This window comes from Notolepis coatsorum (assembly GCF_963971535.1).
Source record: "Notolepis coatsorum genome assembly, chromosome: 10".
NCBI classification, from domain to species: domain Eukaryota; kingdom Metazoa; phylum Chordata; class Actinopteri; order Aulopiformes; family Paralepididae; genus Notolepis; species Notolepis coatsorum.
The window spans coordinates 102122059-102149558 of record NC_140174.1 but is presented as its reverse complement, the minus strand read 5'-3'; the positions used below and the strand labels follow the sequence as shown (position 1 = coordinate 102149558).

The following is a 27500-nucleotide window of genomic DNA, read 5'->3' as shown; positions in this document are numbered from 1 at the left end:
CACCTCATCTGCCTGGCCACACCCCCATCCACTCCTCTACATAAGCAGGGGTGTGGCCATACTAACAGCTCCTTCCCAAGTCTTTCACCACAAAGGCAAGACCACGGGGTCCTCAGTGAGTCCGACGCAGAGCGTCACTACACTCATATAACTATGGTTATAGACATAACTGTACGTTATAGTATCGTGTAGCTCCGCTCTGCGTCATACTGTAATACAGGAGCTAAGCAGAGCGGGAGCTCGACAAATGTACCCGCTGAGGTCCCCCACAACCATCAGACCCGGGGAGGACCCGAGCCCCCGGACCCCCCTAATGGAGGACGGGAGGGTATCGGATCCGACTGTGCGAAGAGGAGATTAGCAACTCAAACGCACAGGGTGAGCAGACCGTGGGACTTACCTTCCACAGAAGAACCACGACTACACAAACGCGCAACCCACATGCCACTAGGGAACGAACGGGAACAAATAAAACCCCCGTTACAACCCCTAATATCACGGGGTCAAGGGCAAAAACCCAACCCCGTGGCAAGGCCGTAGCAGCGGAGCATGAAGGAGGACCCAGCCCCAGGAAGGGACTGGACCCCCTGGAAAAGGGGGCCTGGTGAGCCCAACAACGCCGCAGCATCGAGACCCCACCAGGCGGTCACTAGTGACACCACCCCCCACATCGCCAGCGTATTCGGACAGAGCCCATCCAAGAGCAGGCCCTTCCCCCCTACAGCACGCCGCCCCGAAGCACTCAAGAGGCTACACCCACAGCGGGACCAGGCAGCGCACCGGGGAGACGACCCCCAAAAGAGGTCGATCCCTCAATCCAGGCAATAGGCCACTCGACCTGAGCTTGGAGCACTGCGGACTAGACAGGCGCCAAAGGGGTCTGCTGAAACAGCACCCCGGCGGAAGGGGCGTATGCTGGCATGCTGTGCACCATGTCGCAGCCTCCACAAAAAAAACCTCGACTCTCTAGAGGTGCCGAGGCAGACATGATTGGCAGACGTCATGAAAGGTGCGGGGGCACACTCACAGGTAGACGGGGCCAAACACGGCCTACCCCGAGAGTTGACTCCGCTACCAACACACCAGGGAACCAACCACCCCCTTGGTTCTAACATGAGGCGGTTGTTCGTATAACCCCCCAAGAAAAAACTCCAAAACACAACTGCGGGTATACACTGGCTATACAGCAGTACAAGTGTTTCAGTTTTCAAGAAGGGGTTAACCCAGGCGGCTAGGTGGTGCAGTGGGCAAGGCACTCACCTCCAATGCTGGAGACGCTGGGTTCGAACCCAGTTTGGCTGGTCGTCCATACTAATACAATTGGCAGTATTAGGGGGAGGGAAACTGATGGGTGGGGATCGGACGTTGTGGACAGCGACTCCTGCAGGTCGGTTGGTAAGCCTGCGCAGATGAAAAGATGCGACGGCTACTACCTCGAGTATTGGAGGGGACTCGTGCTATGTATGGCATCGTCCACATTGCAGTCGGCTTGTGGGAGGCATGAAACAGCGTTCGAGACAGGGAAGGGTTGAATTGGACAATACGAAATTGGGATGGGAGAAAAATAGAAAATGGGAAAAAACATGGATACAAAAATAAATAAAAAGAAGGGGTTAACCCAGGCCAACAGGTCGACGAAAACAAATTCGAACCCGGGCCCGGCGGACCGGGACGTACACAGGGATGCCAGAGGAGTTCTACAAGAACCACCTCGACAGCCCCCTCCCAGCCCCGCCTAAGCAGGAGAAGAGAGGGGCGAAAAAGAATGGAGAAGGACCAGGCTCCTTCAGCACGGCACAAGGTACAACACAACATGGACCAAACAGTGAGGGATAACACGTAGTAACATAACCACGAACATCTCTATAACGTCAAACCCTGCAACGCCCGGGCTGACCCGGCATTTTCCTCCCGAAGAAGCACAAGTCCCTCAGGGTACCAGAACAGCAGATCTGCGCTCCGGTGGACAACGGGTTAACTGACCTGGTCCGGCGCGACCAGAACCAGTCCCGTGCCCTAATCACGCCGCCATCCCCAGTCCCAGGAGGGGGGTAGGTACGCGTGTCGATCCAAAACATTATAGAGGGCGCCACCCAGACGGTCAGAACACAAAGCACCGCGCCCGGTGGCCCACCCCAAGGGTGTGAGACCCCTCTACCAATGCTTTGATCTATTCTGTTAACATCCCCCAGATATGAACAAGAATTCGTCGAGACAAGCCTAGTACACTGGCGCTCAGAAGAGACAAACTCCATCCCAGTTGCCCCATAAAAACGCTGTTTCAATGATGAGCAACCAAGGCGCGCAAGCCCATGCATGGTTCCTATCAGAAGCACCCAGGGCCAGCACTATGTACACGTCGAGACCCAAAACATATCAATGGACATTCTAACAAGAACCCCCCCCCACACATGCAACATTGAGCTATGTAACAATTGGACTAGGACTCTCTGAGGAGGCTCTGAAACTCTGAGGAGGCTCCCTCACTGAGAGGGAGGCTCTAAACTCACAGAGGAGGCTCTGAAACTCCCTGAGGAGGAGGCTCTGAAACTCCCTGAGGAGGAGGCTCTGACCCAATATACACACTACTAATAGGGAGCAGAGCAGAAGAACAAATCGTCTCTACTGCATTGCATCACCTACCAAGCTCAATACACATACACCAGAGCAGAACTTCTTTTTAAGTTCTACTCACCTTGACAATCTGAGGAGGAGGCTCTGAAACTCTGAGGAGGCTCCCTCACTGAGAGGGAGGTTCTGAAACTCACAGAGGAGGCTCTGAAACTCCCTGAGGAGGAGGCTCTGAAACTCCCTGTAACAGAGGTCCACAACATGGAGCCTGAAAATAACTCACGAAAGTCTCACAACCAATAGAAACGCGCCCAGTGACGTACTCTATGGCGGGGGGAATTCCGTGGCCCACCGCCCAATATGGCGTGGGACCAGGAAACTCCCCCCCCCCCTCCTACCCTGTGATGCGCTGACCCAGCAACGTGACAGGAAGCCCGAAGGACAGGAGGCCCAACCCCCTGACCAATCAGAAAAAGGGGAGGGAGGTTTTATCAGTTCACCCCCTCATGACCCCTCACCCCTGATACGATGCAATGACAAAGCAGAGCCATGACACCAGTCATAGCGTGCTACATGAAGCGTTAACAGCTTCACATAGACTCATGTGCGAACCTGCCACCTGAATTTTTACACCTTTTCCTAAAGGAAGAAAAACACAGACCAAGAGAGGGCCCCTTTAAGGGCCCTGGTACAAGAGCTTACACATGTAACTTCTGTAGGCCAACACCTAACCCAGTTGTGGATCTTAACGACACACGCAACCCTCCATCACAACAAAAAAGGCAAAAGTACACTCTCACTACCGTAAGAGGAACGCCGTTTCTCATAACGAGAGAAGACACAAGTCCTCGATTAAGTACTGGTCACAGGCCTTGCTAAGTCCACATGACAGCGACCAAACAATCTTCAGAATAAAATTGCCTCTCTAAGCAGGAGCACAACCCCAGCAGAAGCTGAGGGGTTACACCGTATCCCCACAAACATAGTGAAACAATATATTGTAAACAAAATCATGTTTGAGGGGAGGAGGGGGGGGGGGGGGGGGGGCCCAGGCGAAAACCGGGGGAAAAAACCACCCCTCACCACCTTACCCCTGATACGACTCGTTTGAACAGGTACAGCCCTGTTTATATGTGAAACTCGCCACCTGTTTATTGTCATCACAAGCTGAGAGAGGGACTCACCCCTCGATCACATGCCACTATGCATAGCTTTGCAGGGTTTTTAACCCAGCCAGTTGTGAGCTCACCTACAGTACGTTGCCTAACGTTACATGAACACACAACTTCTCATCATACAACAAAACCAGTTCATTTTTACTCACGTAAAAAACAACACTGTTTTCTAGGTAGAGAGAAAGCTATACCAGCGATCAAGACAATTCACACACAACACATGTCGCATCCCTAAATGTAGTGAAGCAACATACGTTTTGGAAAAAACATCGTTATTACAAAACATTCAGAAGGGAAGGAAGTTAGAGGGGGGAAGTGTCCTTCTTCTTCTTTTGTGTAACGTCAGAGGTCCAACTCCGTATCTTGTAGCCATACCCTTAACTCTGGTCCCACATCAAAGAGGCTGGCTTCCGAGGGTGGTCTGTATAGGGGGCAGATGGTCAGGATGTGGTCAACAGTCTGCTCAGGGTCTCCACACAGGTCCTACTAATCACCCCAAAGTACCAGAAAATACCAGAAAATACCAGAAACTACCCCAAAATACCGCAAAGTATACCCCAAAATACCAGAAACTACCCCAAAATACCCCAAAATACCAGAAAATACCAGAAAATACCAGAAACTACCCCAAAATACCCCAAATTATACCCCAAAATACCAGAAACTACCCCAAAATACCAGAAAATACCAGAAACTACCAGAAACTACCCCAAAATACCCCAAAGTATACCCCAAAATACCAGAAAATACCAGAAAATACCCCAAAATACCCCAAAGTATACCCCAAAATACCAGAAACTATTTGTGACATACAAGATATGCAAATATACAATACTGTATGTTGGGGTATTTTGGGGGTATTTTCTGGTACGTTGGGGTATACTTTGGGGTATTTTAGGGTATGTTGGGGTATTTTGGGGTACTTTGGGGTATTTTCTGGTATTTTGGGGTTTACTTTGGGGTATTTTGGGGTATTTTCTGGTATTTTCTGGTATTTTGGGGTATACTTTGGGGTATTTTGGGGTATTTTCTGGTATTTTGGGGTAGTTTCTGGTATTTTGGGGTATACTTTGGGGTATTTTCTGGTATTTTCTGGTATTTTCCGGTATTTTGGGGTATTTTGGGGTAGTTTCTGGTATTTTGGGGTATACTTTGGGGTATTTTGGGGTATTTTCTGGTATTTTCTGGTATTTTGGGGTATTTTGTGGTAGTTTCTGGTATTTTGGGGTATACTTTGGGGTATTTTGGGGTAGTTTCTGGTATTTTCTGGTATTTTCTGGTATTTTGGGGTAGTTTCTGGTATTTTGGGGTATACTTTGGGGTATTTTGGGGTAGTTTCTGGTATTATCTGGTATTTTCTGGTATTTTGGGGTATTTTGGGGTAGTTTCTGGTATTTTGGGGTATACTTTGGGGTATTTTGGGGTAGTTTCTGGTATTTTGGGGTATTTTCTGGTATTTTGGGGTAGTTTCTGGTATTTTGGGGTATACTTTGGGGTATTTTGGGGCAGCTTCTGGTATTTTGGGGTAGTTTCTGGTATTTTGGGGTATACTTTGGGGTATTTTCTGGTATTTTGGGGTATTTTGGGGTAGTTTCTGGTATTTTGGGGTATACTTTGGTGTATTTTGGGGTATTTTCTGGTATTTTGGGGTAGTTTCTGGTATTTTGGGGTATACTTTGGGGTATTTTGGGGTCTTTTCTGGTATTTTGGGGTAGTTTCTGGTATTTTGGGGTATACTTTGGGGTATTTTCTGGTATTTTCTGGTATTTTGGGGTATTTTGGGGTAGTTTCTGGTATTTGGGGTATACTTTGGGGTATTTTGGGGTAGTTTCTGGTATTTTCTGGTATTTTCTGGTACTTTGGGGTGATTAGTAGGACCCCTCCACACTCACATGCAGCGCTGTCTACCAGGCCCCACTTCTTTAATGCTGCTTTAAAGCGACCGACCCCAGATCTTAAACTGTTCAGCAGAACCCATTGCCAGCGTGGAAGATCGTCTCCTGTGGCGCCATCTCCTGGATCCCAGATGTAGTGGTGGATACGGGTTGGCCCAGCACTCTCCCACTCTCTCTTCCAGGCTGCCGCCAGCCATCCATTTCTGGATAGGTCCTCAGTGGTGGAACGGAGCATCTCTTATGCCGCCGTGTTGTAGGGGAGGCGGGACTTGAGTCTGCTCATAGGTGCTGTTATTGTTGTGGTGTTATGTAGGGTGTGCCAGTCCTGCTTCACTGCTTTCCTTGCTAGGGCGAGAGTTGCAGCCTCTCGTCGTAGGCCAGCTGGTGCGATTCCTGCAAGGACTGGCAGCAGGAAGACGGGTGTAGCCTTCAGGCATCCAGTGATGATCCGGAGGGCGTTGTTAGTAGCCGCATCAACTTTTTTAACGTGTGGGCTTCTGCTCCAGACTGGGGCACAGTACTCCGCTGCTGAGAAGACCAGGGCTTGTGTGGATATCCGAAGGGTCTTGGCAGTGGCTCCCCAGGTTGTACCAGCGAGGCGTCGGATCAGCGCAACCCTTGATGTTGTCTTTGCCCTGACATCTTCGAGGTGTTGTTTGAAGGACAGTGTCCGATCCAGACGCACGCCAAGGTATTTAGGGGCTTGCTGGGACTCCAGACGCTTGTGGTCAGCATATACCTCCAGTTCCCTCTTGGCGTCTCTGTTGCAGAGATGGTATCAGGCTAACGTTCCCAGCCGAGCGAGCGTACAGAGCTAGCGTCGTAGCTAACAGCTAACTGGCTAACAGGTAGCTCAACCCAGCTAGGACGCAAGCTAAGCAGCAATCACCGAAACTGTACAACGAGAGAACACAATATAGGCCAACACTTCAGACAGCCGCCGTCTGTCCCTCTCCTCATCCGAAGAGAGAAGAGGAAAAGAAGTCAACACAGTCTTCAGAGCGGTGATTAACAGACACAGCGGTGCCGGCACAATTCCCTCATGGGCTGCAGCCGACTTGAGCGTGGAGGAATTCTTATAATGAAACACCAAACCCACTTCCCTCGCGCCGGGTAACTTTCATCTTGAAAGGTGGGGCCCGCACGGTGACAGAGAGTATCCGTTTGTCCAGAAATCCGGGGGATTGAACCGCAGATTCGGATACGGTCCCAGGCAATAGAGCTCCCGATGAGGAGCTCATGTAACGTGGGCGTCAAACCAGAACCCTCTCCACGCCGCTAATAGGCAGCAAAAAAGGGTACCAGCCTGGAGCCGGCTTTCGTAAGTCGTGTAGCCATTCCCCCCATAGCAACACAACTGGCGCTCGCATATCAAAACCATCACCCACCCGGAGAGGCAGCTAGCCCTCACACAGCCGAGCGCCTCTCAAGCAAAGTCCAACTGCAGAGCGGAGGTAATACCTGTCCAACTGCAGAGCTGGAGGAATGCCGGTGGGGATTAGGCCAGCGACGCGAGCCCCTAATACGAAAATGCCGGTGGAGGTCAAAATGATCATCATCTTCTAGACACCCCGGTGGCGAAGACATTATCGCTGTATTTCCTCGAAAATAGTGAGAGAGAAAATAAAGATATAATGTCAACGCAGCTCCTTCATCGTAGCTCCTCTTCAACATTTCACTAGTCTCAAAGTGGTGTATACAGACACTTGCCGTGGTGAAAACAAAGAAGGAGCTGTTAGTATGGCCACACCCCTGCTTATGTAGAGGAGCGGATGGGGGTGTGGCCAGGCAGATGAGGTGTGTAAAGGTGCATGTGAAAATGTATTCAGTGCTAATACTGATATGGAAGAGTATTACAGTATGACGCAGAGCGGAGCTACACGATACTATAACTGACAAGAGGCCGGGACCAGCGGACCAGAGAGACCTTGCTGGATCAGTGGTGACTGACTCGGGTAATGCCTCGTAGGTGTAATCAAAAGAGCCTCTAGCCCACTACCCTGCCTCCGCCCTGGCCCCTAGCCTGAGCGTGTCGACAGGGACCTCCAGCAGGGCACACGGGTGTAAAGTAGCTGGCTGGCAGGCGGGGAGGCTCTGAGAAGCAGAGAGACTGCTGTAGTGGTACTGTAGATGCTTACAGGATCAGCCCTCAAAATGCTGATGGTCTCTACTCTTCAAACCAACTAACCAACTAAGGTGCACACACCTATGGCACGAATTCAGGCTTTGCTTCGTCATTGGAGGTCCTTGACAAAGCAGTGCCAGGCAAAGCCTCCTGATACCAACCAACGGCCATGGATTAGAAGCATGGCAGGGCATGTGTTGGTGTGTTGTGTTGTGTTGTGTTGTTGTGTTAGTGTTGTTGGGTTGGTGTGTTGTGTCGTGTTGTTGTGTTGTGTTGGTGTCTTGTGTTGTGTTGGTGTGTTGTGTTGTTGTGGTGTGTTGTGTTATTGTGTTGTGTTGGTGTGTTGTGTTGGTGTGTTGTGTCGTGTTGTTGTGTTGTGTTGGTGTGTTGTATTGGTGGGTTGGTGGGTTGTTGTGTTGTTATGTTGGTGTGTTGTGTTGGTGTGTTGTGTTGTTGTGTTCTTGTGTTGTGTTGGTGTGTTGGTGTGTTGTGTTGTTGTGTTGTTGTGTTGTGTTGGTGTGTTGTGTTGGTGGGTTGTTGTGTTGTGTTGGTGTGTTGTGTTGTTGTGTTGTGTTGGTGTGTTGTGTTGGTGTTTTGTTGTGGTGTGTTGTTATGTTGGTGTGTTGTGTTGGTGTGTTGGTGTGTTGTGTTGTGTTGGTGTGGATGTAACCCAGGTTTCAGATTCATAACTATTTAGTTATAGGAACATAAATAGTTAATGCCATTGAATAAGAACATAAATAGTTAATGCTATTGTGTAAGAACATAAATAGTTAATGTTATTGGGTCATATTCATATGAGATTAGCAAAGTTTTGACCAAATCCTTTGAATTGCCTCATTGCCCTTTAAATTACCTCATGACGCGAGATAGATGTCACGACAGCCACACCTTGCCTTACGGCAGGTGAGCCTTGCCATACGGCAGATGAGATTACAGATTGGCGGAGACTGACGCAGCTGAATGCTGCTGGATACTGAAATGAACTAGCACCACGAAATAGTTATCAAACAGTCATAAAAGATTCCCCCAGTTACAAAACCGAAGAAGTTGTTGCAGTTAAAGAACATACCATTTCCGGAAGAGGTTTTGGTGAGTCGAATGTACAAAATCACTAGCTCAAATGCTAATCAGCTAATAATGTAGCTTCATCCTGAGTCACGCTAGCGAAGCTCCAAGCTCAATTTGGTTAGATGAAAACTAGAAAGAAACCATTTCAGAAGTACTTATAATTGTATTGATATGCTGTACGATAAGAACATGGTCTATATACATTTTGACTGCTTTTGAGAGTTTAATATGGAATGTGAGGAATGTTCCCATATGCTAGCGCACTTTAGCCTAACTTAGTATAAGACAGATGGATATTCCCACGTGCTGTGATAAGGTAGCCTACTTTAGCTTAGCATAGCTAAAAGTAGCCTGATTGATTATTCATTCTAAAAGTAATGAAAAGATGATGAAGCGATAAAAGATGGTAAATAGCTTTTATTTTCTGAATGCCTGTATAACGCAGGCCAGGTTTTCTAGCACCCCGTTCCACCCCCGGGAGCAGTTCCCAGGAGTCCCGACCGACCACCACTCATCACGTGTGCCCACGCGGGACGAGGCAGTGTGCCGGACCGACACAAGATGGCGAGCCAACCCACTGAACCTCAGATCTAGATCAAGGCTATGCCCGGCCTGATCTGATTACCCCTGTTGCCTCAACACCCTGTTGCCTCAACAGCCTGGTAGGATTCTGAAATTACCTTCCTCATTCCCAGTGAGGAAGTGGATCAGGAATGAATGAACTAATTGAACTTGAGTCACAAGAACTTCCAAGGACCATCATATCCTTTTCTATGACACGAACTGATTGAACGAGAGCACAAGGACTTCCAAGGGCTTCGACCCCGTTTCACCTTTTGTATTTTGATATTGTATTTTGTATTTGATTGATGCACATTGTATATATGGGTACTGATATTTATCCTATAAGAAGGGAGAGTTAAAGGGTAAATGCACCCAGTAAGATACTTGAACCACTGATATTTATCTTATAAGAAGGGAGAGTTAAAGGGTAAATGCACCCAGTAAGATACTTGAACCACTGATATTTCTCCTATAAGAAGGGAGAGTTAAAGGGTAAATGCACCCAGTAAGATACTTGTCTTGAACCACTGATATTTCTCCTATAAGAGGGAGAGTTAAAGGGTAAATGCACACAATAAGATACCTGAACTACTGATATTTCTCCTATAAGAAGGGAGAGTTAAAGGGTAAATGCACCCAGTAAGATACTTGAACCACTGATATTTCTCCTATAAGAAGGGAGAGTTAAAGGGTAAATGCACCCAGTAAGATACTTGAACCACTGATATTTCTCCTATAAGAAGGGAGAGTTAAAGGGTAAATGCACCCAATAAGATACCTGAACTACTGATGTTCTCCTGTAAAGAAGACGAGTTAAAGGGTCAATGTACCCAATAAGATACTTGAATCTCACTGATAACATATTGATTATAGTTGAATCACTGCTGGTTCTCCTGTAAAGAAAGATGGTTTAAAGGGTCATTTCACCTGATAAGGTATTTGCATTCCTATAACCTTGAATATTTCTATTGGTACTTTGTTCGTATTACACCTGCAAAGGAAGAGTTTAAACGGTCATTTCACCTAATAAGGTACTTGCATTCCCTGCACACTTAGGGGTTTAAATTAATATGTTTAAACACTTACCTATTGAAATGATAAACTGATATAGAGTTTACTGAACGATAAACTATTAGAGTTTACTGATCTGCAATTGTAGAAGAAAGATAATGAGTTACTCACGATAAAGGGATACATCTAATGTCCAACTTTAAACCTAGCTTTTAGCTAGTGACAACCTCAGAGACGTCTGAACCGAACCAAATGCGTTGATCTAATCAACCTAGAACCTGATATCAAACTGACCCTCCTGAAAGAAGGAGTGGTTAATGAAAGAACCTAAAAGGGATACTTCACTTTTACCTCACTGTATGTATTGTAATTGTCTAGCTAGTGCGCTTGTTGTGAATAAACTACCGGTCACTGTTATAACCTTGTCATTGGTCTACTACTCCTTTAACTGTGTATATTACTCCTCTCCTCATTCGAACCTAGAACTGGTCCGTGGCGAACAGCTGTTACTGTTAGTGACACAAGTGCTACATGTTGTTGTGTTGTGTTGCTGTATTGTTGTGTTGTTGTGTTGGTGTGTTGTGTTGTTTGGCTGATGAGGCTATTTGTGTACAAGTGAGCATAAGTGGTGTGTTGCGTAAAGCAGGCTCTGTGCTGGTAACGTACTCAGGTATACTGTACCAGTGGAGCTGATCAAATGTTTGTGATAGAGAGGTCTGGATTGGCAGCACTGTAAAAATAGCTTGGTGGCCGTGGGCCACTGCTGGGGATTAGTTGTGTGTTGCAAGCCGCCTCCACAGGCTTTACAAGGAGCTGCCACAGAGAGGGACACACACACACACACACACACACACACACACACACACACACACACACACACACACACACAACCACACGTACACACACACACACACACACACACACACACACAACCACACGTACACACACACCTACACACACACACACAGCTACACGCACGCAGGCACGCACACACACACACACACACACGTATGCACATGTACACACAAACAAACACACACACACACGTATGCACATGTACACACAAACAAACACACACACACGTATGCACATGTACACGCAAACAAACACACACACACGTATGCACATGTACACGCACACACGCACACACACACACACACACAACCACACGTACACACACACACACACATACACACAACCACACGTACACACACACACACACACACACACACCTACACACACACACACACAGCTACACGCACGCACGCACACACACACACACACATGTACACACAAACAAACACACACACACACACGCATGCACATGTACGCACAAACAAACACACACACACACGTATGCACATGTACACACAAACAAACACACACACACGTATGCACATGTACACGCACGCACGCACACACACACACACACACACACACACACACACACACACACACACACACACACACACACACACACAGCTCACCCATACCCCGCCGACACTAATACCAACCAGGGTCTTTGGAGTGGTTGGGATGGAGGTGGACTGGATCCATGATAATAACAGCATAACAACACCAGCTGGAAATAGTGTGTCACCCCCCAATGGGACTGTTTACTACATCCTTACTGTAGTAGGCAGAGAGGGCGGAGGTGGTTCTCCTAGCACATTGGGTTGGCATACTGTATATACCGTATATATATATATATATGGCAATATGGGTATACAGGATATATGCCAACCCATATATATGTGGTGTACCGTTGATTGGGTGGTTGGCACCATCCTCTGCAGTGCTTGCTGGTCCGAGGCAGAGCAGTTGCCGTACCAGACTGTGATGCAATGAGTGAGTATGACTGTGATGCTCTCTATGGTGCCTGAGTAGAGGTTCATCAAAGACAGACCTGGAGGTGATACCATGTCATTCATATGGTCAAACGTTGGTGCTACTTTTGCCATAACAGTGTAAAGAATCTAACCCTAACTAACCGTACTGTCATGCACTTGTCCTAATAAACTAACCTACACTGTAGCACTCAACACTTTGATGAACATTGTTACTCAGCTGATAGAGTTGTGCCCTTCCTGATGGCTTGTCGTACAGAACTTGTAAGTCGCTTTGGATAAAAGCGTCAGCTAAATGACTAAATGTAAATGTAAGAATGGAGTGGTGTAATAAACGTTCATTCAAAAACCTCACTTGGACGTTTGTAGTTATCGTTCTGTTGTATTATTTAAAATGTTGAAGGCACCCGCCCACTAGAAACATGCTGGTTATATGAAGAGTGATTGTGATAACCCTCTGATAACCCACGACCTGTTAGCTCTTAGAAAGCCATTAGTTCTGCCTGACAGGAATGGGTCGCAGGCCCGTAACCGGATACGCTCAGTACAGTGGACTTGGACACATGCAGCACGCTGCACACGGAGACTAGGAGGCTGGTAGACATAGGGGCTGATACAGTCTGGTTCCTCAGGGCACGTCGGTGGCCGCGCCTCATAAGGACATGGTGTGTGTGTGTGTGTGTGTGTGTGTGTGTGTGTGTGTGTGTGTGTGTGTGTGTGTGTGTGTGTGTGTGTGTATGAGAGAGAGAGAGAGAGAGAGAGAGAGAGAGAGAGAGAGAGAGAGAGAGAGAGAGAGAGAGAGAGAGAGAGAGAGAGAGAGAGAGAGAGAGAGAGAGAGAGAGAGGGAGAGAGCACAATTACATCTTAAAGGTGGTGTAAGTGGTATTTCTAAAATATGTGTTAAATAGCTCTACATTCCAATAGCCATCACTAATATATAATGTTTAGTCAGTGGCATTGGTCTCCTCTCTGCAGTAAACACGCATTTAATTGTCTGGTGTCCCATTCCACTTTATCCAATAATTAATTTTTACTTATTTCAAGAAATCTTGCTAAGCCAGATTTGATTTTACCAGTTTAAAGCACATAGTTAGCTTAAAACTATTTTTTATTTCTTATTTTTGTCAATGTGGAGTTCTCTCTCCTGATTGGATAAAATATATGTTCAGAGTGGAGGGACTGAGAGACCCACGTTACTGACCAAACACTCTATATCAGTGATGGCTGTCGGAATGTAGAGCTATTATTTTAACATGTAGACCATCGACTTTAACAAAGAAAATACCACTTACAACAAGCACCTTTAGCATCGCAGAGGAATACGTGTATATACCGTAATTCCTCTAATAGTAACCCCGGCTTGTATTTGTTTCAACTGTAGCGGGTACCAGGCTTGTATTAGGAGGAGGCCTGTATAAGAGGGAGGCCTATATTTCAAATTTTCAAACGGATCATAATGAATAAATCAACATTTTGTGTCAGTTTGAACCCAGTAAAATGTACTGGGTTCATTTATTGAAACCAAGTACTGTATGAAATAGTAAACAGTGCAATTACAGGTGGTCACTGGTCATTACAACGTTTTCAAAGTGAAATCAAGTAACTAGCTCAGTATGCAGCTCAGTATATTAGTGACCCGGCTTGTATTATGAGGCCGGCGTATAATTGCTTAGCTCAAGAGCGCACCCGGCCATTAATAGAGACCCGGCTTGTATTTGAGACCCGGTTACTATTAGAGGAATTACGGTATACTGTATGTGACCAATACATTTTGGCTTTGTCTTCTATACGAGCGCTCAGTACCTGTGCTGTTGGTGCGTCCGCGGTAGACGTCGTCGTAGGCCTTCCACTGCTGAGTGACCTGGTAGGCGTGCATGAACACCACCAGAACCCCTACCAGGCAGATGAGAGGCACCAGCACGGCTGTACACAGAGCCGCATAGACGTTGGGTATAAAACACCTGCAACGGGACAGAGAGAGGATGATAAGATATGATAAGATATTCCTTTATTGATCCCCTTGGGGAAATCCGGGCCTCATAGCAGCATGGGGGAGGGGGGAGGGGGTACGGGTATGGGCAGGGAAATGGTAGAAAGACATAATTATAGGCAATACAATTTGATCATGAATATAAGAATATGAGAAAGTAAACAGTGTAATCAAAGGTGCAGATGAGGGGCTGTATTCCCTATCAGTTACTGTATATCATACCTGTATGTTACAATAAATATGGGCAATAGAGAATTTGAATCTGAATACGTATATACTAGGTGTAAAGTAAAGTAAACAATAAAGTAAAGTAAACGGTCCCAATGCAGCAAGGGAGGAAGGAAGGAAGGAAGGAAGGAAGGAAGGAAGGAAGGAAGGAAGGAAGGAAGGAAGGAAGGAAGGAAGGAAGGAAGGAAGGAAGGAAGGAAGGAAGGAAGGAAGGAAGGAAGGAAGGAAGGAGAAGGAAGGAAGGAAGGAAGGAAGGAAGGAAGGAAGGAAGGAAGGAAGGAAGGAAGGAAGGAAGGAAGGAAGGAAGGAAGGAAGGAAGGAAGGAAGGAAGGAAGGAAGGAAGGAATAAGAGAAAAGAGGATTGAGAGAAAGGGCATGGGGGGAGAGTTATTACAGAAAGCATGACGTAAACAGCCCAGTTGAGTCCAGTCTAGTCCAGTCCAATAAGCTCTGGAGCACTGGAACATATTACACATTGTTGCTCTATATTTGGTTAAGACCTTGTTTTATTCCAACGGGGGCTGGCAGCTGATACTCCTGAGCCTGCCTTAAGACGCACGGCGGTCCCGCTCTAACAGCGCACCCTTCAGAGGCCTGCTTCCCTGCGCGGTAAAGAAACCCTGTTCTTAAATCTCCCTGTTCTTAAATCTCCCGTACGACCGGGTCAGCCTGCAGCAACGCACAGGAATAATATCTAAGATGGGAGGGGGGAAAAAGAAGCTTTTCCTGTGTAGAGGATCAAAGAACGTTTAAGGAAACAAACAAGAAAGCCCCCCCATTTATCTCCGGCTTTGAAAGGGTGTCTTGGGCGGTATTTGCGGAGTGGTTAAGTGAATACACGTGTTGAGCGATGCCGTGTTTTTATAGTCCTAGTTGCGAGCCAAGAGAGGGACTTGAAAAGCCCTGCTGCTGGCCACGAGACAGACAGTCTTCCAGGGGCCTCTTTTTCTCTCCCTTCTCGTCCTCAAATACACAGACGCATAGCTATTCAGCCCAGTTACAGGGCCTTCAGAAAGCATCCGGCCCCGCTTTCCGCGTTTTGTCGTTTTATAGACTGAATTTAAAATGCGTTGCATTTATTTGAGTTGGAGTGAAGAAGGTGCTATCGTGTGAAACTAGAGATTGAGAGGAAACTTTTTTTTTTTTTTATACGGGAACGAAAATTACAGCCATGCCCGATTTATGTTCCATGTGGTTTTGGGACAAAATCATCCAGTGTTTTGCATGCAGTACAAATATATATATATATATATATATATATACTATACATGTACATACAAAAGGTGTATTTGTGTTCAAGCAGTTGGCGTTGTGCGTTTATGTGTGTGTTTATAAGCAAGCGTTCAAGAGCCTAAGGTCACACTTACGGCTGGTGTCAACAACACATAGCGTTTGTAGCAGGAGGGCCAGAGGGTTCAGCACCACAAGCAGTGCCAAACACACACACGATCGCACACGCACACACACAGTCAAATGCCGGCGGCATGTCTGCTAGTCTCTGCCTCGCACACAAACACGTAACACAGATAGTCTAGGAAAGACAGTGTGTTCTCTGTGTCGAGGGGTATCCCCTGGCCTAGCGTGCATGACTAGCGTGTGTCGGCCAGTCGGCGTGAAGCCAACTTCCATGTCACGCTATCGTGCCTGGCTCAGCTACCGGAGCAATAGGAACTGGAATTGATGGAATTGATGGAGTTCCAGCTGCCATAGAAGTAACAATAATGTCAGTTGCTGACAACTGCCGTTGGCAATGGATCTAAGAATACACCGGGGACGGACTGTAAAGTACACACGTTCTTTTTTGACTGTGTCCTAGGTCTTTATTTTGTTAATGACTCATACCTCTTTCTTTTTTTCTTTTTTATATTGTGGAGACTTAATCCTATCTATCTATCTATCTATCTATCTATCTATCTATCTATCTATCTATCTATCTATCTATCTATCTATCTGTCTGTCTGTCTGTCTGTCTGTCTGTCTGTCTGTCTGTCTGTCTGTCTGTCTGTCTGTCTGTCTGTCTGTCTGTCTGTCTGTCTGTCTGTCTGTCTGTCTGTCTGTCTGTCTGTCTGTCTGTCTGTCTGTCTGTCTGTCTGTCTATCTATCTATCTATCTATCTATCTATCTATCTATCTATCTATCTATCTATCTATCTATCTATCTATCTATCTATCTATCTATCTATCTATCTATCTATCTATCTATCTATCTATCTATCTATCTATCTATCTGCTTCCTCCCAGTGGGATAGAAATATGTTCCCATCTTCTATCCATCTTCTTCCTTTTCCACCAACCCATCCCAATAGGAAACCAGTACGTTTGTCTCTGGGAAAATCAACACCCCCCCCCCCTCAGATATTTTGTTATAAACCAAAACGAGACAAGGAACCAAAACACTTGTGGGAACGTGCCGCACAGAGAGACAGACCCAGACTTTAAAGCCCGTTAACCCCCTGTTCGGTTCTCACAGAGAAATAATTGGGCCACGCTAGCCATAACACAATCTGAAGTATGTCAGATAAAGCGATGTGTCATGTCGTCCCGGTCCGCTGGGAGAGAGAGGCGGTAAACACGCCGTAATGCCTGTTTGTTTGTCCCGCCGTGGCCTTGTGAGGAGACGGGCCTGAAATCAAACCACAGGGATGCCTGCTAGTAGGAGGGGGGAGAACACATAAAACACGACTTACAAAACACCCGTCTGATTCGACGATGGGGTGGGCTGTGGAGCCAGACATACACATTAGTGGGCTTGGAGGGGGATTTCTCTTCAACCTAAACACAGGTGTGGGAGGTTTCTGTCTTACTAGGCCGGGCGGCTTCCTGGACAGGGCTCTCTTACAGGAGAGATTTGTATAGTCTAAATGTAATGATATGATTCTAGGGAAGGACGGTCCACCTACTATTACCTACCACATTACATTTAAAAGAACACGCCAACATTTGGGGAAATTAGCTTATCGTCTAACATGGAGCCAGATTGCTTTCTACTGAACTCACAGAGAGGAAACTGGTATCTATCTTCTTGTCTCTCTCTGGAGAAGACGGTAAGCTAAGTTCCCAAAATGTTGGCGTGTTCTTTTAAGTACTGTAGCAGATGGTTATCCTGAATCATGAACAAGTGCGATAGATTCAACAAAATGTCTTGCGCCACCAATATAGCCAAGTAACCTAAAACCATATCTTTTTGACATGTTGATTCCAAATAATTCTTGCCTTGATACAAAAATCATGCATTTAAAGATTTCCTTCCCCCTAACTACTTGCTCTATTGTGGCGTAACCCTTTCACTACCACACTAGATAAGGTTAACATTTAACTACCACACTAGATGGTTAGTGAAAGGGTTAACCTTCTGTAGTGTGGTTGTGAAAGGGTTAACCCTTTGCCGTGTGGTAGTGCAAGGGTTAACCTTCTGTATTGTCACAGTGAAAGGGTTAACCCTTTGGTAGTGTGGTAGTGAAAGGGTTAATACTAGGGATGTCCGATATTATCGGCCTACCGATATTATCGGCCGATATTGGCATAAAAATGTGATATCGGAAAATATCTGTATCGGTTTTAAAAAAAAATAAACAGGCAAGCAAGTAAGAACAAATTATTATTTTATTTATTGTCAACGTATGCATAATGTTATGTTAATTACACGACAAGAGATATGTAATGTTAATTACCTGAAATTATTCCGTTTTTTGGGTGGGGGGGAACCCTGCATATATCGTATCGGTTGATATCGGTATCGGAAATTAAGAGTTGGACAATATCGGTATATCGGTATCGGTAAAAAAGCCAATATCGAGCATCCCTAGTTAATACGGTGTCTAAAAAGGAAGAAGATTAATTCTTCCTCGGATACTGTATTACTGTATATCACAGTGACAATACCTCACTGGCAGCAGTGAATCAGCAGAATAAGAGTTTTTCAGTAAAATATTATGAAAAAAGAAGGCCACCTTGTTTTTTGTATCAAGGCAAGCATGACTTGGAACCACACATTTATGACCTGTTAGCTCTTAGATGTCCTTTAAAATAGTAATAGTACTTTTTCGTATCTGATTTTTATCATCACTTACTAACGTCCTCGTATGGAATCCTCCCCCTAGACTCAGTCTGGAGGAGGGATATACCAGACTTGGAAATAAATTTTGATTGGCAAGAAGTCTGGGCAAACGTTCGAATTGCGTCACGTAACCCGGACCATCAACAAATTAATCTTAATTATATTCATAGGACATACCTGACTCCTATAAGATTGAACAGAATGGGACTTAAACAAGACTCCAGATGTTCCTTATGTACAAATGGGGATGAGGGTACATTTATGCACATGTATTGGGATTGCCCACCAGTTAAGATATTCTGGAAAGAAGTGGCCCAGCAATTATCAAATTTCTTATTTCTGAACATACCTGTACACCCCTCTGTATTGCTGTTGAATGATGTTTTTCAGTTTGCAGCCCCTATACAGCTAAAGAGATTCGTTTTATCTGGTCTCACAGCGGCTAAAAAGCTGATAGCATCACGATGGTTTCAACCGGAAAAAATTTGTCGGAAGGTATGGGTTCTTACATATCTCGATGTGATCTATCTAGAAATATCTACAGCAAGAATTTTAGGTGTGAGTGAAGCCAAAATTGCAATCTGGTTAGAAGTGGTGGAGAGAATAAAAGCTAGCATATGAATTGTAGTGCCTGGTTAGGAACGAATGATACTGGATGGATTATCCAAGTGGGGGTCCGGGGGGGGTGAGCGAGCGAGAGCATATGTATGTAGGGTATTAGATAGCAAGTATTAGGTGTATATCTCGTATACTACATTTATTTAAATGGTGATTTCATTGGATGTTTACTGTTAACACTTTAACTGCCAGAAGAGTTTAGGCGTCCTTCCCCGCCATGCTCAAGTTGCCGAAGACGCCGTAACTCGTCTTTGATATCAATATTTCAAAAATCTGTGATCGGATTCATATTTCCCATCCGCTGGCCTGAGACCCACCAAAAAGCCCCACTGAACCCTCTAGCGGTTCAAGAGCGCCATCTGGCGCAATCGCCTAACAGGAAGTTACTTGGACGATGTGCTGTTCACCCATATTACTTCCGGGCACTCGGTATAGGTTCCGGCACTCTAGCTCGTCACAATACATAGCGATCCGTAGCCAATAACTCGATAAACAACATGATTTGGACGTATATACTATTATACAAGCTGGAAATGGACCGGATATTTTTACATCCCATAATGGAAAACTGTCTACCCCACGCTCATCGCCCAACGGCCCGCGGAGACTGGGGTGAGTTTTAGCGTGTAATATTTCCGTGTTCGACACTAACTGCTATGATGAACATTTTACCCACATTAGATGAATGGTATAACGCTGCCCACGGAATTATAAACGCCCCCTCGCCCATCCGGTCAACATCAGATGACGTGTAGTAACTTCCAGAAGTCCGTCCAGTTGGATTTTTTTATATCGCGCCGATTGCTATCAAACTGTATTTGATCATCAATATAATGCATTTGGGGCTATAAATCACGTTCTGGAGAAAGCTGCAGAAAGAGATGAAAACATACTTATACTTTAGATCATATTTTAGTATGAATATGTGAATGAAAAAGTTTAACGTTCATACACCCTGAACAATACATATAGGACATTGAATGGGCCCTAATAATGGCAATTTAGCAATAGAATTTAAAAAGTTATAGCCCTGCAAAGAAGGGGAACTTCTCCATAGACAAATAGAGCTGGCAACCTATGGTATATCATGAATTTAGCCTTAGGCAATCAAAGTGTTAATGCTTGTATGTCTAATTTTATGTTATGTTTAAAAAATAATAAAAAAAAAATGTAAGTACTTTGTGGCGCAGCGGAGATTGCGCTCGTCACCAATGCGAGAGACTCCGGTCTCGAATCCGGGTGTCAGCATTGCCTCCGGCTTGGGCCAGCCGTTATACTAACTCGTTTGGCCGAGTTAGCGGGAGGGAAGTCAATGGGGTGGTAATCTGGCGTTGTGGACAGCGACTCCTACAGGTCAGGTCAGGGCGTCTTGCACAGCAAAAGACAGGAAGTGGTGAAGGCAGTGTGACCTCCCACGCGTTACACTTCACCAATGAGAGTCCGCGCTGTCAGGTGAAAAGAGAGCCGCTGGCTGTCTCCGCATGTGTCGGAGGAAGCATGTGGTAGACCTCAGGGCTCCCTTGACCGACCAGTAGGGGGCACATGCGCACAACGACCAGGTAGGGGAGGGGGGAATTGGCATAACGACTAAATTGGGATGGGAGGAAAAGCACAGAAAATCAGGCGGAGAAAAAGAGGATACAAATTTAAAAAAACTTTAAAAAATGTAAGTACTTTGGAGGATCCGAGTATCGGATTGGAGGATCAAGAAAAGAGGGCAGGGGGGGCAGGTGGCGCACGGAGATTACGTTCGTCACCAACACCGGGAGACACTGGATTCGCCTGTTCGAATCCAGCTCCCGGCGTTGCTATCAGCTTGGCTGGCCTCTCACACTGATACAATTGGCTGTATCAGGGGGTGGGAAAGCTGAAGGGTGGGTCCTGGGCGTTGTGGACAGCGACCCCTACAGTTCGGTCAGGGCGCCTGCTCAGCAAGGGTTGGAACTAAGGAGAGATAGTGTGGCCTCCCACACGCTACACTCTCCCCGGTGAGAACCAGGTTGGCCTGCCCCAGGCTGCACATGCGCCGGAGGAAAGCATGTGACAGTCTCCGGTCTCCTGGACCAACAGTAGGGGAAAGTACGCAAAAACCAGGAAGGGTGGGATGGGAGAAAAATCGGGAAAAAGGAGGGGAAGAAAGATAAAAAAATAAAAAAATAAAAAAAAGAGGGCAAGCTTTGATATACAGTAGGTGAAATAGGAATGACATAAAACACTATCTGTAAACATGTTTTCACACTGTTTCTGACACATTACGGCGTGTAGAGGTTGGCCTGCCCCAGGCTGCACATGCGTCGGAGGAAAGCATGTGACAGTCTCCGGTCTCCTGGACCAACAGTAGGGGAAAGTACGCAAAAACCAGGAAGGGTGGGATGGGAGAAAAATCGGGAAAAAGGAGGGGAAGAAAGATAAAAAAATAAAAAAATAAAAAAAAGAGGGCAAGCTTTGATATACAGTAGGTGAAATAGGAATGACATAAAACACTATCTGTAAACATGTTTTCACACTGTTTCTGACACATTACGGCGTGTAGATGTGTGTGTTTGTTTGGAGTTAGATTCATGTGGTGATAAGGATATATTCAGGTCTGGAAGCCATGCAGAACAGCAGCAGGGCTGAAAGAGAGGCTAGATGAAAAGAATGATGGCAAGATGAGAGAGAGAGAGAGAGAGAGAGAGAGAGAGAGAGAGAGAGAGAGAGAGAGAGAGAGAGAGAGAGAGAGAGAGAGAGAGAGAGAGAGAGAGAGAGAGAGAGAGAGAGAGAGAGAGAGAGAGAGAGAGAGAGTGAGAGGGCGAGAACGCGCGAGAGAGCCAGCCCCTCTGGTTTTGTTCTAGGGTGAAGTATTACATGCACATCACAAAGGGCAGGGGTGTAAAGTACTTGAGTAATTGTACTTCGTTACAATACTTAAGTACTGTTTTTGGGGATTTGTACTTTACTCAAGTATTATTAGGTTTGTATACTTGTACTTTTACTCAATTACATTTCAGAGAAAAAAAACATAGATACTTTTTACTCCTTACATTTAAAATGCAGACCTACAAAGTACAAATTACAAATCTCGCAGGTCCAACCATTTTAATTAGTATATTTGTTTCTCTGGCCGAACTAACGTTAACCGTTATTGATCCTGCGGCCGCACTTTATTTAAAAACAGCCAATCAAATCCCCATCAGTGGAAGATTAACCTGCCCATACCCATGCTGATTGGTCCTTGTGCAAGACTAGAAAGCGGGGATCTTTGATTAAACACCTGCTATCAGAAGAATAGACAGTCAGAGTGACAACCTACAGAAGATGGCCACAAACGATAGTACGAGTGATGAAGAGGACGAAACGGAACTTTTACTTTAACTTTTTAGTACTTAAGTACATTTAAAAGTAGAAACGTTTTGACTTTTACTCAAGTGTGTTTTTAGCCAGATTAGCCAGATTTTTTGACGGTACACATACTTTCACTTAAGTAGAATTTTTGGGTACTTTTTACACCCCTGCCAAAGGGGCGTAGCCAGAGAAGACTTTGAAGGAAGAACCCAAGGCTAATAAATGTAGGCTAACGCCGGGACCCCACCAGGGTTTCGTGCGAGATCAGCGCGCGTAACCGTCCACACAGAGTCCACCTTCAGAGCGGGCGGAAGCGCACAGAGGAAGGCACATTTACATTGGAACAGCTGTAAATGCCTAGTCCAGTGGTTCTCAAACTGTGGTACGCGTACCACTAGTGGTACTTGGTGGTACTGCTGGTGGTACTTGAAAACATTTCCAAAAAAGCTAAAATCTTTTTTTTTTGCAGTCAGGCCACTGAACTTAGAAGCAGGCCAGGCCAGTGTTTCTGGTTGCGGCAGCGCGATAGTTAGATAATCTAAGTGGGGAACAACCAGGAGATCACTGTGACAGAGAGTAATGCAGTCTAAACAGTCATAAATCTTTAATTCAACTTCAGCCCTGATCATAACCATTTATTTTTAGATTTCTTGTAATGTCAGATAAAAAATGAAATACTCCTTCTTTTCTGAAAAGAGTTGGTGTTAAATCTGACATTACAAAAATCCATCAAAATATGTGTTGCTGCTAATCATTGACACATGCCTAGCCTGTAATAATCCCCCCCAGAAAAATGTACTTTGCATTTGATATATTGTAAATATTTTACTTTTTGAGTGTTTTTTTTAACAATAATTTGTGATGCCATCACACAAACTGGCATTTAAAGGGTAAACATTCAAAAATGTATTGAATATGTGTTTTCTTTTCTTTTTTTACAATAATTTGTGATGTCCATCACAAACACTGGCATTTAAAGGGTAAAAATTCAAAAATCCCTGCACCAGAATGCAGGAAATTAAGTTTTTGTAACAAAATAATTGTGTGTGTGTGTGTGTGTGTGTGTGTGTGTGTGTGTGTGTGTGTGTGTGTGTGTGTGTGTGTGTGTGTGTGTGTGTGTGTGTGTGTGTGTGTGTGTGTGTGTGTGTGTGAGAGAGAGAGAATGACGGACAATTGCTTGCTGTGTGAGAGAGAGAGTGAGAGAGAGAGAGAGAGAGAGAGAGTGAGAGAGAGAGAGAGAGAAAGATAGAGAGAGAATTAAGTACATTTGCTGAAATACAGTTGTTCTTAATTTTCTCACTTGCTATGTGAGAATGTTAGTTATTATGTTCTCAATGCCCCTTGCGTTGTGTGGAAGCGGTTGCTAGTTCTAGTGCTATCCCTTTGTACATTGTGGCTGTGTCTGACAAAAGTTAACAATAAATAATGGTATTAGGAATACATTTGCCTCCTGCGTGAACTGTGCATATAGCTAATAGACTGTATTTTAACGCCGGTCATATGGTGGTACTTGGAGAGCCAGCTACGTTCTCAGGTGGTACTTGGTGTAAAAAGTTTGAGAACCACTGGCCTAGTCTATATGCAAAGTCAGTCCCTGTCAGATTTCCAGTTCCAGTGTTCTATTGTCCATTTTGCATGTATAACCAGTTATTATCTAATTAATTAGAATGTTAGAATTAATTTTAGAACGATGAAATCAGTGTGACTGTACTCGTGAAAAAGTATAGTATGATGGTTTATTTGTATTGGGAAAGATACAGACACATTGTTCAACACGCTGGTTGAACAACATCTATATATATGTGTGGTAATAATGCAGATATTGAGTGTATTTCTGAGAAAATGCACACGGCACACGCCTCTGAACCCAACCAAATTTGCTTCCCGCCCACGAGTCGCCCGCCTGCGCGCAACCGGTGTGAACATGGCCGCGAAAGTGAAGCGCTGATCGCCCGCCTCACACCCGCGTCGTCCCGTGTTCGGTGGGGTTGGGCTGTAAGTCACCAGTCAGCCAGCCGATAGACCTGTCTCAAACCCTGCCCCTTTTCTTGATCCTCCAATCACAGCTGTCGCTTACCTCGGACAAACTTGGTTTGTCCGAGGTAAGCGACAGTTGTGATTGGAGGATCAAGAAAAGAGGGCAGGGTTTGAGACAGGTCCATTGGGAGATGGGGGTATGGGTATGAGCACTTGCTCAGGTTGCGCTAGTGGAGTGTTTGGGGACCACATTGAATGGAAACAGAGCCAAATTGTAACTGAGCATGTGCAATACTCCGACAATGATACGACGCAATGTGTCGCCGTGACTTCTCCTCCATTTTACCGTCCGTGGAAGAAACCAGGCAGCGAGATGGCTTGAGAACCAATCAGAATTCTGTTAAGCTAAGGCAGAACGTGACGGCACACAGGTACAACAGAACGCCAAAAAAAAAAAGACACCTAGAGACAGGCCGATTTCAGATTGTCCTCAACTAATTGTCCCATCTTGTCCTTTACTCTTTTTTCTTTTCAGGAAAAGTCGGCATCTGCAGGAACAAAAAGGCTGCAGCTTCCTTCATCTGAACGGCAGCCGCTGCTTGTATACAAGTCTATATTACCAGCTGTGTGTTGGACGCGTCCGTGGCATGTTACCTTTGCAAAGATCAAAGCAGCTGGTTACTTGTGCATGAGTAATGAGAGCAAGGATGAACGTGGGAGGATAAGTGATTAACTTTGAATTAAAGGTGATAAAGCGGTGTGTGTGTGCATGTGTATGTGTGTGTGTGTGTGTGTGTGTGTGTGTGTGTGTGTGTGTGTGTGTGTGTGTGTGTGTGTGTGTGTGTGTGTGTGTGTGTGTGTGTGTGTGTGTGTGTGTGTGTGTGTGTGTGTGTGTGTGTGTGTGTGTGTGTGTTCGGAGTGTGTACACCTCCGCATGCGCGTTCCACTCACATGTCTCCGTGCACCAGTCCATAGAGGGTGTGTATGGTCCATCCCAGCCCTCCCAGCAGCACGATGACCAGCACGATGATGACCAGGGCAGGAAGTCCCCAGCCCAACAGGAAGTAGAGCAGGTGGCGGCGCTCCGTGTGCTCATCGTTCATCACCAACACCTGCCAGAAGTTCACCGCCTGGGGAAGAGAGGAGGGGTGGCGTCAGGGAGGTCAAGTCAGGTCAAGTGTTCCTGTATTAACCCTTTCACTACCACACTATAGAAGGTTAACCCTGTCACTGCCACACTACCAAATGGTTAACCCTTTCACTGTGACCTACCAAATGGTTAACCCTTTCACTGTGACAATACAGAAGGTTATAACCCTTTCACTGCCACACGACAACGGGTTAACCCTTTCACTACCACACTACAGAAGGTCAACCGTCTGTAGTGTGGCAGTGAAAGGGGTTAACCTTCTGTAGTGTGGTAGTGAAAGAGTTAATCCCCTTGGGGAAATTCAGGTGTCATACTGTAGCAGCATATGGGGGGTACAGGTAGGGTACTGTAGGTACATAAGTAAGAGAACATGGAACAAAGTGCAAGTAGTAATTGTTTGACTATGGCGATATAATTTACATGCATGTGAGCAAGAGTGTCTTGATCCACTCAATGCTTTGTATCACTCAGCAGTTAGGTTTGCTACAAATGCCCCCTTTTCAACACATCACTGTGACTAATTTGTAATTTGTTATATATCGTATAGCTCCGCTCTGCGTCATACTGTAATACTCTTCCATATCAGTATTAGCACTGAATAAATTTTCACATGCACCTTTACACACCTCATCTGCCTGGCCACACCCCCATCCGCTCCTCTACATAAGCAGGGGTGTGGCCATACTAACAGCTCCTTCTTTGTTTTCACCACGGCAAGTGTCTGTATACAGCACTTTGAGACTAGTGAAATATTGAAGAGGAGCTGCGTTGACATTGTTTCTTGTTTTTTCTCTCTCTCACCAATTTAAGTGAAAAAGCTAAGTTATAATGTCTTCTTCGGGGGGTTCGAGCGCTCGCAATGTCACCCTTCACCAACGGTGCGTTGTGGGGCTGCGCTGACTCCGCGGTCGTGGCAGTCAGACGCACCCGAGCGGCGTCCGGTGGAGAGTTTGCCTCTCCGAGGAGCTGTTGAGCCAAGGCCATCTCCTGTGAGATGGCCTAGTTCCAGCTCTGGTTCCCCCGCCGGGGGGGCGGTCGGCCGATAGGCTGACGGCTCCCCTGGTAGCGGAGGATCTGAGACGCAAGCTCTTCGCCTCTGCTCGTTCCCGTCGTAAGAGGGTGGCCTGCAGGGACGAACGGCCTGGCTTTGGAGAGCTGCTGGAGCCAGACGAGGGTGCTTCTGCTTCTCCTTGTCCGATGGAAACAGAGGATTTTATGGTGGGAGCGGAGGCGCTCTTGTTTGACGCCCAGGTGGGGACGCATCACTCTCCCCCTCAGGGTGTGGCAGGGGGTGGTATGTCTCCTTGGGGTCCCTCGTCCTCCGGTGTTGGGTTAGAACCTCCGACTCGACGACGGGATGCCCTGCTATCAACCGCATCGGATGGTGGCACCACAATGAGTGGCAGCCTTCCGTACGTGAGGGACGTGGGCTGCGTGGAGGAAGGTGCGCATGGGGAATTGCGTGCCTTGTTCCTGGAGCTCATGGCGGCAGCCGCAGCCGCTAATGGCGTGCCGTTGCCGCAGCCAGTGCCTGCACCTGTCCCAGATGACTTGATAGGTCATCTCTGGCAACGTCGTCCTGTGAGGGAGACGGGCGTTGTCTGCCCATTCTTCCCCTCAATGGAGGCCTACGTGCGTCAGGGACAGGTAATCTCCCGCATCACCGGCCTTACCCCCGCCTACGTGCAAGTCACGCAGGTGGTGGGTTTGATCGAGGGATTGAAGGAAGGGGTGCCTCGGCTTGATAGCCCGATGGCGTCTCTCCTTTGTCCTGAGGTGGTGTGGGAGCCGTTGCGGAAGCCGGTTCCCCAAGGGAAATCGGCTAGGCAGTTGGCCAACTGGAGTGACCAGTCATTCATCGCCTCGACACAGAGCCTAGCTGCGACATCCAACATCAC

The 27500-nt window shown here is 46.2% G+C and overlaps 1 protein-coding gene across 1 annotated transcript in view; it reads right to left on the bottom strand.

Annotated features, from left to right (window-relative positions):
- Positions 1–25526, bottom strand: part of LOC311235890 (adhesion G-protein coupled receptor V1-like) — a 98412-nt gene extending 72886 nt beyond the window's left edge. The window contains exons 1-2 of the mRNA XM_084323414.1: positions 25404–25526; positions 14063–14220 (exon numbers count right to left, since the gene is read on the bottom strand). Coding sequence (XP_084179540.1) covers positions 14063–14220; positions 25404–25445 — 200 coding nt within the window. The 5' untranslated portion in view covers positions 25446–25526. The remainder of the gene's footprint in view (positions 1–14062; positions 14221–25403) is intronic.
- Positions 25527–27500: the final 1974 nt, after the last annotated feature.